The sequence below is a fragment of the Falco punctatus genome (assembly GCF_963210335.1).
Source record: "Falco punctatus genome assembly, chromosome: 6".
In the NCBI taxonomy this organism is placed as follows: domain Eukaryota; kingdom Metazoa; phylum Chordata; class Aves; order Falconiformes; family Falconidae; genus Falco; species Falco punctatus.
Window position 1 is genome coordinate 7,832,145 of NC_137585.1, and position 16,349 is coordinate 7,848,493.

At 39.5% G+C, this 16,349-nt stretch overlaps 1 protein-coding gene across 2 annotated transcripts in view; it reads left to right on the forward strand.

Annotated features, from left to right (window-relative positions):
* PRMT8 (protein arginine methyltransferase 8) overlaps window positions 1-16,349 on the forward strand; it is an 85,751-nt gene that overhangs the window by 54,404 nt on the left and 14,998 nt on the right. Inside the window, exons 7-10 of one of the 2 annotated variants that reach the window (XM_080393656.1) lie at window positions 953-1,000; window positions 3,428-3,543; window positions 10,056-10,206; window positions 15,635-15,756. In XM_080393656.1, coding sequence (XP_080249782.1) covers window positions 953-1,000; window positions 3,428-3,543; window positions 10,056-10,206; window positions 15,635-15,756 — 437 coding nt within the window. The remainder of the gene's footprint in view (window positions 1-952; window positions 1,001-3,427; window positions 3,544-10,055; window positions 10,207-15,634; window positions 15,757-16,349) is intronic. The other variant, XM_080393657.1, reaches the window with a different exon arrangement.

Sequence of the window (16,349 nt, forward strand, 5' to 3'; positions counted from 1 at the left end):
TAAATTCAGGAAACTTGCAGTAATTTCAAGTGCACGAAGGAAAGATGTATGAATAAATTAATGTAGACCTTTCTTAGAGTTATATTGATACTGCTACCTCTATTTTAATATGTGGATTTTAGGAGATCTAGTTTTGGTTTTGATAAATACATCATCCCACATAACTGCCATTAAAACTGGTAATACTCTTTTGCCATCCAGGTGCTGGGGTTTTGTTTTTAAAATAACAAGATTGGAAAAATTAATAAGATGCAAATTAGTTGTAAATGTTAAGAAATAAGACTAGAAGAAATGCTATCTCACTAAAAAGCATGCCAAGAAGAAAAAGAACATGTAATGCTTTTTTAACATCTTGAAACACTTCATGTTAGAATTTTTAAAGGAAAAATAAGGATCAGAAATTTCTGGTTTATTTTGATGTGAATAAAGAGTTCTAAACTGTTTTTGGTTTACTTTGTAAATGCAGAAAATTGACTTTTCCTTTACATTGAAAATGTTGGGGTTTTTCCTTGAAAGTTTCATTGACTAACTTGTGCTGTTAGTGACCTCTGCACGTCACCTAGCCCAGCCTCCCGCTCAAAGCTGGCCAGATTGCACAATTAAAGCAGGTCACTCAGGGCCCTGCCCTGCAGCCAGAAGATCGGGATTCCACAGCTTCTCTGGGCACCTCTTCAAACGTTGAGGCACCCTCAGGAGCACACATGTTTCTGAATATCCAGTCAGAATTTTCCATGCTGAAACATGCCCTCATTGTCCCTTGTCACCTGAAGGGAATCGGACTTTTTCTATATTTCCGTAGCAGCAGACAGCAATTAGGTCCCACCATTAGCCTTTGCTGCCCCAGGCTAAGCAAACCCAGTTTTCTTGGACACTCCTCACATCTCAGCATGTGGTTCACTTTCATCACCACAAGGTCATACTCCCGGTTCATGTTCAACTTGTTGTCCCCCAGGTCACCCAAGTTTGGATTTATTTGGTCGTAATAGTTTTGATGAAATGAGTAAGTTCTACATTATTTCACTCTCCTTTTCTATTTTTATTTCTCTCCTTTTTTTTGGCTTTTACTTATTTTTTAGAGCTGGTCAATTTCACTTAAAGGCATTTTCCATTAGGGGGAAAAAAATGATCACAAAATTCCTAAGCAGTTGTATTATTTAAAGACACATGCAAAAAAGCTTGGGTAAAATTAGTGTGTTCAGTCAACCTTTAAATGAAAATGCCTGACTCCTCATTCCTTGACTCTCAGCTCCTCTCAGAAAATAAATTTGGTGTTTCTGTGATCAAATTCAGCGCCAAGATGCAGAACTGCCAATGGGTCGAAATGGCTGTTTTGGGTCAAAAGCAAGGCCAGTGCAGTGGGGCAGTGACAAGAAGCCTGTGTAGGTGCCAGGGAGAATAATACCTACTCCTCAAGCACAGCCTAGGGTTTTCTCCTGAGTTGTATGGTGACCTTGACAGCTAAATACCTTACAAAATTTACAGGTTCAAAAGGATGTACAAGGCATCCATTCTGTAAAGGAATCAAAGCCATTCTGGCCTAAAAAAAATCCCTAGTGCCATCTTTCACCTTGCTTTTGAACCCCTTCCTTTCTAGGCCTTGAGCCTTTTTCTTTTCTCACAGCTAACCCATCTGTTTTTAATTTGTGTATTTTATAATTTTTAAAAAATGTTTTGGGTTCATTTTCTCCTCTAAAATGTTGTTTTCTTTTAAGAAACTTTATTTTATGATTTCAACTCTGATTTCCTTCCTCCCCTCACTTTTTACACTTCTGTGTCTTCTTCAGGTATTTCCATCTCACTACCTACCTGCACCACCATCTCGTCTCCCTTTTCAGTTTAGAAATTCTTGATGGTGTCTCCTTACATGTCAATTTTTCATCTTTTTTCTTTTCTTTTCTTTCTTTCTTAAGGTGGATAAAGTCTTGCCTTCATATGAGATGCAGGGCTGAGCATTTCAAAGGGCACTCCAGAACCACCATGTTGAATAAGAAATAATGCAATACGAGGTTTCTAAAAAAAATCTGACTTCTGATTTCTCATTAATGCCACAGTACTACTGCAGTCAATTACTCTCATTTCCTACAAAATGCTAAACATATAATTTTATCTTTTAACTCCTGTGACAGGTCTCTGTCTAACACAGACTGTGGCATAAATTTCAAAGGCATCCCATGTAGGATGAGATACATCAAGCAATGGAAGCCCCAAAAACTCTGTTAATAAATTGGTCCTGCAGGGTTTCCTAGCTAATCTTTTCTGAGTAACCACATAAAAACATATAGCTTCTATAAATATAATAGTTCCTACATGCTTGTGATGCCTGAAACCAAAGTTTTGAACCACCAGCTCCCCTGAAATACTGAGAAACTCACAGCCCAATAAAGAGATAACATATCAAAGAACTGTTCATGTCCAGATTTGTTCCAATTTAGAAATATGCAGATTTTTTGCTTATATTATATTTTCAGTCATAGTCCCCTGGGAATGCTAGTAGCACAAATGCTCTGAAAAAACAAGACATTTCTAATATGCTCACTACTGCTGTTTATCAGTTCTCCCTGCTTGTATTGAAACTATTTTTTTAAAAGTTCACCGTGTTCAGTTCAGACTTTCAGATGGAGCACTGAATGTACCTTGACTCATATGATTCACAAGACTAAGATTTCACTTTTTCAGAGGTTTTTGTTTTCATTTTGTTAAGCAATATTAAAAGCAAAGCCAGTGTACTTTTCAATGTTTTGATGTTTTCATTTTGTTCAAGAAAAAAAAAAGAAAAAATCCCTCATCTAGATAAGAAGCAATCAGAAGAACAGTTCAAATCTAGAAGATCAGCATGGCTTTTAAATCTTTTAGAAGGTAGACATTTTGCTTTTTTGTCATGGTGTACATGCAGATTAATATTTGGATCCCCCAAATATTGAAACACACCTGTAATTCTACTCCTCGCAGTAATTCACTTGCTGAAACTAAGACTACTTAAATAATTAAAAAAGCATGCAGATTGCTGATTCAATAGCAATCTATATAAAAAAAAAAAAGGAAATATTAATGAGAATGGATAAGAAAGGATAGAATAGCCTTAAACAGCTATTCCCAAGTCTCAATCTGATATATTATATGACTTTGGGCAACACTCTCAAATGTTTAAAGTCATGAAAATTGAAAAATCTCATATAACACAGTTTTGGGGACACCAAAAAACAAAGGCCACTTGTTCGAAGATGTACATTGAGAGGTTATTTTGCCACAACTGCATTATCTGTAAAATAGCAATGACATAGAAGATCGGAGCAGGGAGCAAAGAATTAAAGAGGAGAGCTGAAAGTTAAGGGATGGCAGAAATTCTTTCAAATGGAAGATGCTTTGAGAAACAAAAAATATTTTTATTATTACTGCTAATCTTTGACACATCCATTTGCATTGACAGGGTGGGAGAATGTGTACGGCTTTGACATGACCTGTATTAGGGATGTTGCCATGAAGGAGCCTTTGGTGGACATAGTAGATCCAAAGCAAGTGGTGACCAATGCCTGTTTAATAAAGGTTTGGTAATTCCAAATATACCTAATTATGAATGTTTACGCCTAACTGTAGGATTCTTTGGAGACCTGGTGCTTATGTTTTACTACTATCTTTGTATGCTTCTAACTAGCTGCAGAAGCCATCATCATAGAATGCTACCACACCAAGAAGAAAAATGTAGTTTTAAATTAGTCAGTACTAGTATGTTGCACATGCCCAATACTGTCACCTGAACTAAGCATGAACATTGATACCTTGATCACTTAATGGAATACCCAAAGCAAGATGTTTCTTGTGACTTTGTACTCATCTGGCTACTGCTAACTATAACTTAAGACTCTTGCAAATTATACACGTGAAAATACTGGATAAATAGAGACATGGTGTATTTAGATATAAATTTTAATTGCCCTACCTTCTTTTGAATAGAAGTTGGAAATTACTGATGGAATGCTGCTGAGGAGAAGGAGTAAATAAATTCTATTTGCAGTAAAAAAGACTGATGCATCAGTTTCTGAATTGGTCAGCTCTGATGAAATAACTGTAATTCACTCCAGAGCATGAGATTAGAATTGGAACCTGATTTGTGTAAGTTCCTAATTCTTTGCCTTATCCAGAATATTAATGTGCTCTCCCCGCACCAACACCTGCAGCCAGAGGTTAGTTTGTACCCTGTTCTACCTATAGGACAGAATGGTCACTACTCCCCATTCACAAGACCAGGTAAAGAATCCACAGCCTGCAGGAACACATGAAAGCTCTACAATGCCTTCCACGTGAAGGAATCCTCCTCATGTGGGACTGCTTTCATGAATAAGGCTGTCTGTATCATTAACAGTGGTAGAATCAGGTCCGTGAATCCAAGAGTGTGCTCATTTATCCCAAAGACTCAGCTCTAATTTTTCCCTTTTGCTTTTTGCCAGTAACATTAAGGCAAAACACAAAAACACAGCATTAAGTATTCCCAAATTCAAAAATGAAAGACATACCTTTAGTCTGCCAAACCTTTACTGAAAGCAGCAAAAAGGAACAGAAGTAGAAACTCTGTGTGAGTACGTATGCGTGCACAGTCCACCTGCACTGAGGGGAATGCAGGATGGTCGTGTCTGAAAAGAACTTGAGCCAGAGCGATTTAAAATTGCAATACACACAAAATAAACAGCTATTTAGACTGCATAAAATATGTCTGGAGAGTGAGAGATCAGGTGGCGGAATGGGTTGCCTTCTCTGTAATAAAAAGTTATAAAAGCTGCGTGCCCTTAAATGAGGTTCAAATCTAAGGCTTTCTTTAGACCTTTGAAAGTAATTGAGTTTAAGAAGACAGACAAAAATTTTCATACTGTTTCTATTCAGGTTTTATATTGAATTCTACATGGCCTGACAGCTTTTGTCCATACACTGAATGGTGCTTTACCGTGTAATGGCACCATGGGAGCAAAGTGGGTAATAACTACACAGGCAAAACCCAACCTTCGTTCCAGAATCTGTCCCTAACCTCAAAAACTGATCACTAAAAAAATCAGAAAATTGTCAATGAAAGGCAGGAAGAAGGGAGGCTTTTGTTCAAGCTAGCAATATGGAAGCAGGAAAAACTGAGGTTTGTTTTTTTTTAAAAAAAATATTAATTTAGTTTTGCACATGGTTTATTTATATAAAGTACATTTCTTTGATCCTGAAAATATTTGTGAATGCAGAGAATATTAGCCTAAGAAAACATCTGAGAATAAACAAAATTATAATGTTTAATTGTGCAAATGTTTTATTATAGCATATCAATATGGCACAGCTTATTCATATTAGATTGACAAGGGGATTTTTTAGGGGTGTATTCAACCCAAAGCCACCTAATTTAGGGTGCCTACCAGATGAGTCTTGGCTCCCTGTGTGTTACTAGATGAACTAGCCACTAGATGCATTCCTAACAGACCAGTCAGGGCCCTGGGCTCCTGCACTTAATTCACAATTTAGATGCTCTGAATTGTTCTACAAAATCATCAAAAGAAGACATCAACCCCTACACGCTATGTGACCATAGCACTTACCTAGAGTGTTGGAGGCTTGAGTAAAATTTCCTCTTTTGTACTCCTCAGGCATTGGATGTAACCCAAGTCTTGAACCCTTCCAGGAACTCCAGCCACTAAGGCACAGGCGCACGGGGAGTGGTACAGGCAGGGAATACAGCATCTGCTCTGTTGTGGAAGCGATGCTCCTTTGAATGATCTCTTAAATATATCTCAGGGGCATAGGAATTTTCCTGTTGGACTTTCCTGCATAGCCTCCCCTATCTAGCCACGCAGAATGACCAACAACAAAGAAATAAATATACTTGTATGCTCCCATTTGTCCCACACTTTCCAGGAACAGTTTAAAGCTCCCGCACTTTCAAGATTACACAGTTTAATGCTACTTAAAGCACAAACTGCAATCCCTGCATGAAAAAAAAAATTATGCACCATTCCTGTTTATCAGAGAACACAGCATAATTGAAAAAAAAAACCATTGAGCTATATGGTCAAATATCCATTCTTTTGAGACATTTCTGTTGTTTTGGAAATATCATGATTCACCTGTATGAAGCCTTATTTCAAAGGATCTGCAGTATTTTCTGCAAAAAAAGGTACTGTTACTCAGAGAGATCCAGCCACGCAGGTGAGGCACGTGTCTGAGCTCTGGTGAGTCCCACGTTCTTCTCCCATAGCAATCTTGACCCATGAGGGCTGAGACAAGGCATCCCTCATGAGACTTTTCTCTTGCTCCACTGCGACTTCAGTGAACTCCCTAATCACATTCCTTTCTCCCAGTTTCTAAAGCAAAGCAAGAGGCACTTATGCCACTCATTTTCCATCTTTCTTCAAACACTGCTCTTTTTTCCTGATTTTTCTTCCCTACTCCTCTGTTCACATGAAGATCTCCCTTCCCTTTCCAAAGTGACTTTCCCTGCCACTCTTTCCTTTCTAACAGTTCTCCCCACAGTCTTTCCTTTCAGCATGGTCAGGTTTATCCCCACCCCCAAAACAAAACGCCAAAACAAACCCCAAACCAAACAACACCCTAGTAATTTTCATGCATTTCCTCCTGTGCAAACAGGAGAAGGTGGCAGAAGAGGGGCCCAGGCAGGAGGCTGAGGTCTCTGTCACCCAGAAGTCACAGCTACCCTTGCTTCCCTGTTACGTCATCTAATAGAAAACCAACATATGCTGCAACATCTAGTCAAAAGAATCTCAGATACTTCATTCTTCCTTTCACTTCTCCCCCCAAACACCCCAAATTTAGTGTTCTTTCTTCTCTCTCCACATTAATGCTATTAGCTCTCTGCACTAAAAGAAAGGAGAAAAGAGAAAAAAGAAAAAGAAAAAAATTCTTTTAGAAAAGTGAATATGTTTTGGGGGCTGATGGTTGCATTCCGTGCTCCCCTCACATATATACACATGAATGCAACTGACAGTGCAGGTCATTTTCTCAATGCTTGCCAGAAAAGAGGATTTGTCCCTTTCTCCTTTCCCTAACAATTAATTTTACTTCTCAGCCTTCAGATCAACCCTCTTCCTGAACCTGTCTATACCGCTTGTACCAATGCCACCTGTCCTCCAGCTTCTGCTTCAGTTCAGCACCTTTACCTGCTGTGGTTAGCACTGCCTCACCGTCACACCCTATGATGGGGTCATCATTTCCCTCTTTGTCCAAACCAAAACATCTAGTGCAATGGGTGGGTGGGTGGGGGTGTGTGTGTGTGTGTGAACCCCATATCCCAAGACAAACAAAAAAACCCAACAAAAAACCCTGCCAAAACCAGACATCCAGATATTTGAATCTTTATCTCCATGCTCATACAATCCCAGTTGAGTAAGCTGACTGGCTCAGAAGGGGATCAGGAAAGAGGTGCAATGGCACTCTGGAAGTAACTTTAATTAAAATTCACACAAGGACACCGGTCAGGCAGCAAGTCAGCATTTTTCTCATCAGCAAACCTGACTCAGGGCTGTTTCTCTTATTAGTTAGGCTGCCTTCAGCTAGGTGATACCATTCAAACAAGAAATACACAGCAGCTGGCAACACCACAGCTCAACCTCACTGTTATCCTCCCTGTGATCCTAAATGATCTTCTATACATCGTTTGCTCGTTCCTAAAGCAAATCGTGCCACAGGACAGCCCAAGAACCATTATTTATGCAGTGAATGTAAAAACTGGAGCTCTGCCTGTCTCTCTGCAATGGGGACATGTAGCATGGGATGGCTCATGGCCTTTCATGAGGTGTCAACCACAGCCTGGACCTCCTTATTTAGCTGATAATTCTGACACTCTTATACATGCTCAGCTTAACATATTATTTTTTTAGTGTAAGTAAAAGCTGGATTTTGATCAGATCCATGCTTAACTATGCCCATTTTTATTATTGTTGGTTTTGAACCCTGAATGAAATCTGTTACCTCATGATTTTTCCACTTACTTTTTGCAAAGACAGCATTTATCCCCTGTGCTAGTTAGCTGAAATTAACATTGAATGAGTAGTGACATTTACTATAAGAATATATAGTAGCCAGAGTACAATTCAAAGATATCACCAAAACAGGATCAGGCCAGTTTCAAAACTACATTAATTAATAAAAAAATCCCACATTTGCCTCATATCTTACATAGTAAAGAAAGCACGCTTCTGTCCTTAAAGAAGTGACTGCAAAAGTGACCACCATTTTATCCAGCACATCTGTTCAGTATTTCTCAGACATTTCCACAAACTTCTCTAATAAAGATATTCCCCACTGCTTTTGATTCCACCTTACTCTGCAAAGACAACACAGCTCAGAGAGAGGGAGCTAGATACCTTTTATGTGTCTCATCATTGGACTTAATTCACAATTTCCCCACAATACCAGTAAAAAGCCATCAAAAATTACAGAAATCTGCAACTATCACCCACCAGTCCGGTCCAGCTTGTCAAAGTAGGTTTTGCAGACTGCTATGGAAGTCTGCAAGGAGATCTCAGAAATTCTTATTCCTAGTATGCTTTTTTCTTTTTTCTTCTTTTGAGAAAAAAATAAAGAAGAACAACTGAACAAAAATAATGTTAAGGCTATCCCAGCTTGAAATGACCACTTCTAAGCGTGGGTTATTTATAAACACTAGTCACTTGTGCAAATGCAATGTAGTAGAATAATGTTCATTATGGTTAAGTTATTCTTGAACAATATTGCTAATCAGACAGGCCAAAACTATAGCTTGCTTAAATCATCTCACCGTAAGTTTTCTCGGAAACACACGGTATGTGGTCCACGCAAAGACCTCAGTAATTCTATGGCTGCATCTTTTTATGTCCATTTTTGCAGATTTTTCTTAGATTACAGAGTGCAATTGCTAAAAGAGCCCCTATATTGCGCCCTAAAATGCTGCTTAGCCCTCTAAAGGACATTCTGGACTCTGCTCTATTTTTGCAGTGTGAGTCTGAAGTAACACTGGTGAGGTCAGTGATACAATTCCTGGCTTACGTTGGTAGAGAGAGGAAAACTGGATTTCTACCTACAAAGCTTCTATTTCTCTGTATGCACAAGCAGTTTTGTTGTTCATACTGACTGCAAATAGTAGAGAGAAAAATATTTTCAGGATATCCGCCTCTTGCCAAATACGCCCTGACAAGGACAATAAGGACAGTGAAGCCAGATACACTCAGGAGGATATCAGAAGGTGCACTGATAAGAAACATATCCCGTAGCATTAGATGACAATTGATGGTTTTTCAGACTTAGTATCCTCCTTATCATGACTAAGAGTTTTGGAAACAGCCCAGATGATAAAAGCCATACCTAGCTGGGAAAATCAGATCCATCTAAAAAACTCAGTTTAAGCCTTGAACAGTGAGTTTTAGTTATTGACAGAAATAAGCAATCCTGGAGACTACATCATTGGTCCCAACCACTGCAGTCAAGCCACAGCACAATTTATATGATTTGCTTCTGTCTAGGTCAAGAATAAGATCCCTGTGCTTAACCATTTGGGATCAGTTACCTGGTCGGGACTGGAAAGCACTGTCAGCAAAAAGCAGGTCCCTGTCATGCCTCAGATGTTCCAACCACTTGGCACAGCCAAAGTACATTCCCTTCCAGAGATATTCAAACAAATCAGAAGTTTATTTTTATTAAAAACCCAACTCCGTCATCTTTCCTCATGCTGACAGTCCCCGATGACGAACTTATCTTAGAACTGGGACCTGTACCTCCATTTCCACATCCATTGTGCCTGTATTTGTCAAAGCATGTTTTTACCTTGATTTCCTTCAGTTCCCACAGCCCCTCCCTGCCACTCACACTCACTCTTCCACGAGTGGCCTCTTTCATCACTCCATCAGCTTAGTCAGATACCTGGATCATTTGCTGATGAGTTGATGTACTCAAATGCACCACTGATTTCTTACAGTGTTAAAGGGCTGCCGGTTGTCTTTGTTGCTGTTCCTTAAATAAAATGCTTAAGTACATCAGTGAACACTTACCTTCGAGTCACAAACTGCATGTAAATGTCTTTTTCTTTCTCCTCACAACAGGAAGTAGATATTTATACAGTGAAGACTGAGGAGTTGGCATTTACTTCTGCATTCTGCCTCCAAATTCAGCGCAATGATTACATTCATGCCTTGGTCACCTATTTTAATATCGAATTTACAAAGTGCCATAAAAAGATGGGGTTTTCTACAGGTAATCTGTATTTATTTTAATTTCATTTCTATTGCTATCAGTATATCAGTGCTACTGGTCAGATGGTATGGGAAGCTTTACTGTACCACCAGGTTTTAATTTCAGGGATAAAAATTATTGTCACTTTTGGGGAGGTGAGCAGGATGGGGAAAGGACAATTGCTTGTAGGAATTCTGCAAAACCAGAGGCAGGATTTCACAATGCCTACCGTGCTTGGAGCTCAGCAGAAATGATGACACAGGAGTTTATGCCCCTCACCAGTGATATCTAAGTCCTGTGTCACATTTCTCAGATTAGACAGGGAATTGTCGGCTCAGTGAGAGACAGCAGCTCTGCATCCCAGTTTCTCCCAAATCCGAAACTCAGCAAAAGCTCTTGCTTGACTCAGTCTAGAACAAAACCATCATTTTTTTTTTCCAGAATAAAACCACACACATACTGCTTATGTAAATCAGCTCTAACAACCCAGATGTGAGACTCTAACTTACCTTGGTGAGCAGATATTTAAAGGAGTAACTCCATTCCTGTAAGGCATCATTTACCCGAGTGAATAAACCAGCCAGTGTGGCAAGAAATGTAAAAGAATCATGACTGCTTTAATGACAAGAACAACAAATTACAGGTGGTGCTTGTTACAGCTAGCACCATTACACAACTTAAACAGGTGTAAATGGGATACAAGCTAAATATGATCAGAAAACTCTTTTTTCCTCCCTTCACAGGAGCTCTCAACCCTTTACATGAGATTCAAAGCTCAAAGTAATTTTAAAAAATACCTATGTATATTTGATTCTAGAAGTATAACCATATGGATGATATTATTTTGTACCTATTCTTAGGTTTTCCAGTAACTGTTTCCCTGGTCATTCTATAAATGTGCTATACTACAGTATTTCCCACACCATGATAGGCATTGGTACATGCTGGGAAACAACGTGCAGCTCGGGAGACATGAACAACCTGTGAGGCACCACAGTGATATCCTGGAGTGCTACTATTTCTGAGTTTGTGCTGAACAAAACTATCTAAGGTGGAAAAATCCTTTAGGTTTTAGGCATTTTTTCTTACCGGAGAAGGCTGATTTTTTCAGCAGAAGGCAGCCTATTAATCTTTTATAAAAGGTAATATAATCAAGCCTTCTGTTTTCTGCAAAAAATAGCTTTGAACAAAGGGTGTAGTTACTATATTGTGATGTTAACTGAAACCTACCCTAGTAAAGGAGGTCTGCTTATATTGCCAGAACTACACGGAAGATCTTTTATATCACTGGGAATGTGGCTTCATTTGCAAAGGATTCATGGAATGTGTTTCTGTTTTATGTGTGCATATGAACAGACACGTTTTAAGAAACATCTTTTGACTAAATTAGGATATTTGATTAATGTTTTACAGTCAAACGTGTCCCATCAGCAAATCTGGCCCTCAAACCCAGCCATTCTTTGCTTGACTCTTAGGCACCCCAGTGAACAGGCATCAAACATGGCAAGGAAAAGGACCTGTTACATTATTGCTGCTTGTCTGCAGAGTAAACATAGACTTTGCTCCAGTACCAGTATAGCAAAAGGTGACTGGGATAAGGACTTTCTTGACTCTCTTCAGTGTATGGAATAAAGAGGGTTCATTCAGGCACTTAGGCAGAAAATATTCTGCAAGACCACCACAGGTGGGGGTTTAGCTTCCCTTAGCACACAGGGAGTGAGAACTTGGGGAAGGAGAGAAGTTACATTTGGACAAAAGCCTCGGGCAGACACCAAGTTTGCCATCGCATTTTTCTTACAGAGAGGTTTTTGCAGACCCACCTCAACTTGCAAATGTATGTACAAGGTATTTTGTGCCTACTTTTAATAAGAAAGAGGGGAACGGAATCACAATCTCCGATATTTCTGAACCTCCGTCAAGAATGAGGTTCATCAGCAGTGCCTGAAAACCTAGCTTCTCTAAATTATCTGTAGCTCCCACAGGCTGCTAGTTCAGAGGCTCTAAGTGCTTAGTCATACACTTCCATCCTAGAATCCTTTCAGCTTTAATGACTTGCCCTTTCTCATTGTTCTGTTTGCAACTAGTTCTCTTAGTTGCTGGTGGCTCAGCCTCCTTGGAGGCTTGCTTGGAGAGGCTTCCTATGTCTCCAGATTCAGTCTCCTGTCACTTGGCAAATGCTACATTTCTCCTATTGAATGCTTTTCTTTGCTTTACTGCCAACCCTCTGAACATCAGAAACTTCAGAAGCTTAGTTACTTCAGAAACTAACTTCTCCAGCAGGCTGTATGGCCCACCAAATAAAAAAAGGTTGGGTGTCATTACATGCAAATGGGGAAGAGCCACTAGTCAGATATCCATGCAAAACCAAATTCTTAACATTTTCAAGTCCATATTCAAGTTGTTTGTGTGTTTCTGACATGGGCTTCTTCTAAAACCAAAGTTCACTCTGGCCTTCTTTGATGCAAATGAGGCTACAGCCATATCACCAGTTCTAGCAGATCTAGGGGCCACTCTTGGGGGAACCAACTGGTTGTGACTCCTTTGCAGATCAAGCAAAAGGAATACAGATGAAGTACACCACATACTTGGTCCAGGGTTTCCTCTGGGTCCTCTGTGGTGCCCCTCTAATTGCACTAAGACAAGTACTATTTATGTGGAGGGGCTAATTGTTATTCAAAGTATCTAAAATAAAGGGAGAGGTGTCTTGCAGCCACTGTAGAAGAAGGTTTTATACGATGAAGCTGATAGTACGTGAGCTGTGCCTCAAAGCATGCCATCAGGACTACAGAACCTTAAACAAGTCCATAGGACCAGACAGGAGGCAACCAAGCATGCTGAGGGTGCTGCTCAATGCCATTGTAAGGCTACCTTCTAACATCTTTCAAAGGTCATGGTGATGGAGGAAGGTTCTTGTTGAGTAGAAAAAGGCAGCTATCACACCCATCTTCAAGAAGTGCAGTAAGCAGGATCCATTGAACCACAGGCCAGTCAACCTCACCTCAGTTCCTGGGAAGGCTATGACACAAATCCACCTGGAAGCTTTTTCCAACTATATGAAGGACAAGAAGGTGACTGAAAACAGCTACCATGGATTTACCAAATTCAATCATACCCGACAAACCTGATTGCCTTCTAGACAGCTAGCTGTGTTGATGAGGGAAGATCAGTGGCTGTCGTATACTGTGACTTCAGCAAGGGCTTTTATACAACCTTGCACAGCATCCTTATGGCTGTATTGGTCAGATATGGACTGGATAAGTGAACAGTAACAAGGGTGAAAAATTGGCTCAAAATGTGTCAGTCAGCAAAGTCAAACCAGAGGCCAGTTATAAGCAGCATCCCACAGGTGACCAACAATGAGGTCAGTATTGTTCCACATCTCTGTTAATGACCTGGATGATGGAATAAAGTGCACTCTCAGCAGATCTGTTGATGATCCCAAACTGGGAGGAGCACAGGCTGGAGAGAAAAGGCTGCTATTTAGAGCTACACAGGTTCAAAATGGGCTGATGGGAACCCTGTAAAATTCAGCAATGCCAAATACAAAGTCCTGCATCTGGGACCAAACAACTCCAGGCTACTGCTTGGGCCAACTGGATAGAAATCAGCTTAGTTGGAAAAGACTGTTGGAATCTGGTGAGCAACGACCTGAACTTGTGTCAGAACTATGTCTTTGCAGCAAATCTTCCTGACCTGTATTAGCATGAGTGTAGACAGGAGGCTGAGGGAACTGGTTCTCTGCCTCTCTTCAGAGAACATCATGATAAGGAATGCACAGAACAAGTTACTCCATAAAAAGACCATTCTGTAGCTGAAGGAATAGACACCACTGTCTAGAAGACTGGTCTGCACTCTCATCTAGTGTCTGTTGGCAAAGCTCAATGAATTCAGTAAAATATCCAAGTTTGTAGGACGTGACGAAGTGCCAGTTCATTGATACAACTTTTTTTAAAAATTACAAAGAAAATAATTGTGATTTGGAGTGGACTTGAAGGCTTGTGCCTACATTCCACACACTTATCCTGTTCATGGAACACAAGTTTCCAGGTATGCCAGCTTTTCTAAACAAGACAGCTCTGCATAAGGGCACATGTACATGTGTGTGTACAAGACAGCAGTTATGCTTCAAAACAGAAGTTCAGTTTTGTTTTGGTTTGACACGTTTTCAATTAGAAATTTTAGAAAGGCATGTCCAAATGGAAAACAGATTCTGGACCTGAACTCCTGCAAGAGGATCTCTCCATTTAGCATTTGAGATTAACAGTCATTAAAACTGCCTAGATGCATAGCCAGAAATTATCCAGCAAAATTCTTTCCTTTGGAAGATACCAGTTTGCCAACACAGCTTCTGACAGAAGTCTGTTTATATCTGTCTTCTGATTCTAGAATTCTGGGGGAAAAAAAGAACTGTTAAAAATTCCTGTCCTAACAGTCTTTTAAAAAAGCTTCACTCTTTCCCCAGTCACAAACAATTTCTAAAGCCAAGTTTGTGGGTTTTTTTTGAAACATTGATGTTGAAATGAAATGAGATCGTTGTTTATTAAACAGTGCTAAGATATTATTAGCATGATTCAATACAGTGGGCCCATGTCTGCATCAAAAAAGTGACTGGGGAAACAAATGGAAGAAAAATAAATTTATCAGAGGCTTTTTTGCCAGGTCAGGAAGTCTCTGAACTTGTACACCTGTTTTTATGTTCCTAGATGCTGTTAATTGCAAGAATGCTGGGAACAAGAAGTAACCAATGCAAGTTCATTAGGCACTACTCCAAGATTTTAATTTAAATCAGAAATAAAAACAAATAAGTAAAACAAAACCCTGAAATAGAAGAAGGTCGTCAAAATGATTGTGCTAAGCAAGACTAGAAATTAATTTGGACCAGTAGCCACCTCTGGCAAACTGCCCATAGCAGACGCCTTTAAAAAGTCCAAACTCAGATTAAAGTGCAAGTGTCCTTTCCCCAGCCCTATCCTCCTGGAAATGATAAAATCTGCTCTTCCAGGATCATGAGCCAAAGGTTTCATCTGTGTCATTGTGATTAATAGTTGTTGATGAGCCTTTCTTTCATGGTTTTGATTAATTGTTTTTTGAACTAATTTAGACTTCTGACTTTCAAAGCACTTAGTGGTAAAGACTTCCCCGATTTGAATGTGTGTGGGTTGAAAGGCAAGCATCAAAAAAGTGCCTATTATGCCAGTAACTTGCTTTGTGGAATCCTTCTTGCTGGGTGTGACTCACAGCTGACATATTCCAGTAAAAATCAAAAGACAACCAACTGACAATCAATATAATTGTGTTGTTGTAAAGCATGTTTGCTAATATAGTACATAAGTTAAAGCATTCTATGAGAAGAAAGGTTTTTTTTAGTTGTTCCCAAGTCTTTTGATTTGATTTGTAAGACAAAAATGCAATTTCTATAAATAATACCCATATATATATATTTTTTTAGCACCCGATGCTCCCTATACTCACTGGAAGCAAACTGTCTTCTACTTAGAGGACTATTTAACTGTGAGACGAGGAGAAGAAATCTATGGGACTATATCTATGAAACCAAATGCAAAAAATGTGGTGAGTTAGCATCACTGATTCTAATTCCAACTCTACCGATCACAAACTATAATCAACAGTAAATAAAATCCATGTAAGTAAAGCAACAAACACACTAAAGGCTCTAAATTCATGTTTGTTCCTAAGAGCTCTAGTCACGGCTTCACCAAAGCTGGTGACAGCAATGATAATGCAGTGCTAATGTTACAGAACATCAGCCTGCAAATATGATAGCGTGGGAAGGAAGAAGTAATTCAAGAACATCACCATGTCAGCTGCCCTCTGCAATCATCTGGGCTCACATTTAATGACACAAGTAGGCAAGGGTCTCTTCATACTGTCACTGAAATCAGGGGTAAGATCCCTTCCTGCCAGCACAGGATTATCAAGAGTATGTACTTCCACTCCACACGTATAGCCAGATTTCCCACCCAGTGCCCAAGATTAGGAAATTAAGTAACAGATTTCAGCTGAACATCTGCATGAATTCACTGATCAAATGAACTTGAAGTCACCGATCAAGTGATATGGTGGTTTAAAAATTGTGGCTTTCCACAGAAAATACAGATGACGTCTAAAGCTAAAGCATGATGGCTACCACACTGTCATGACCG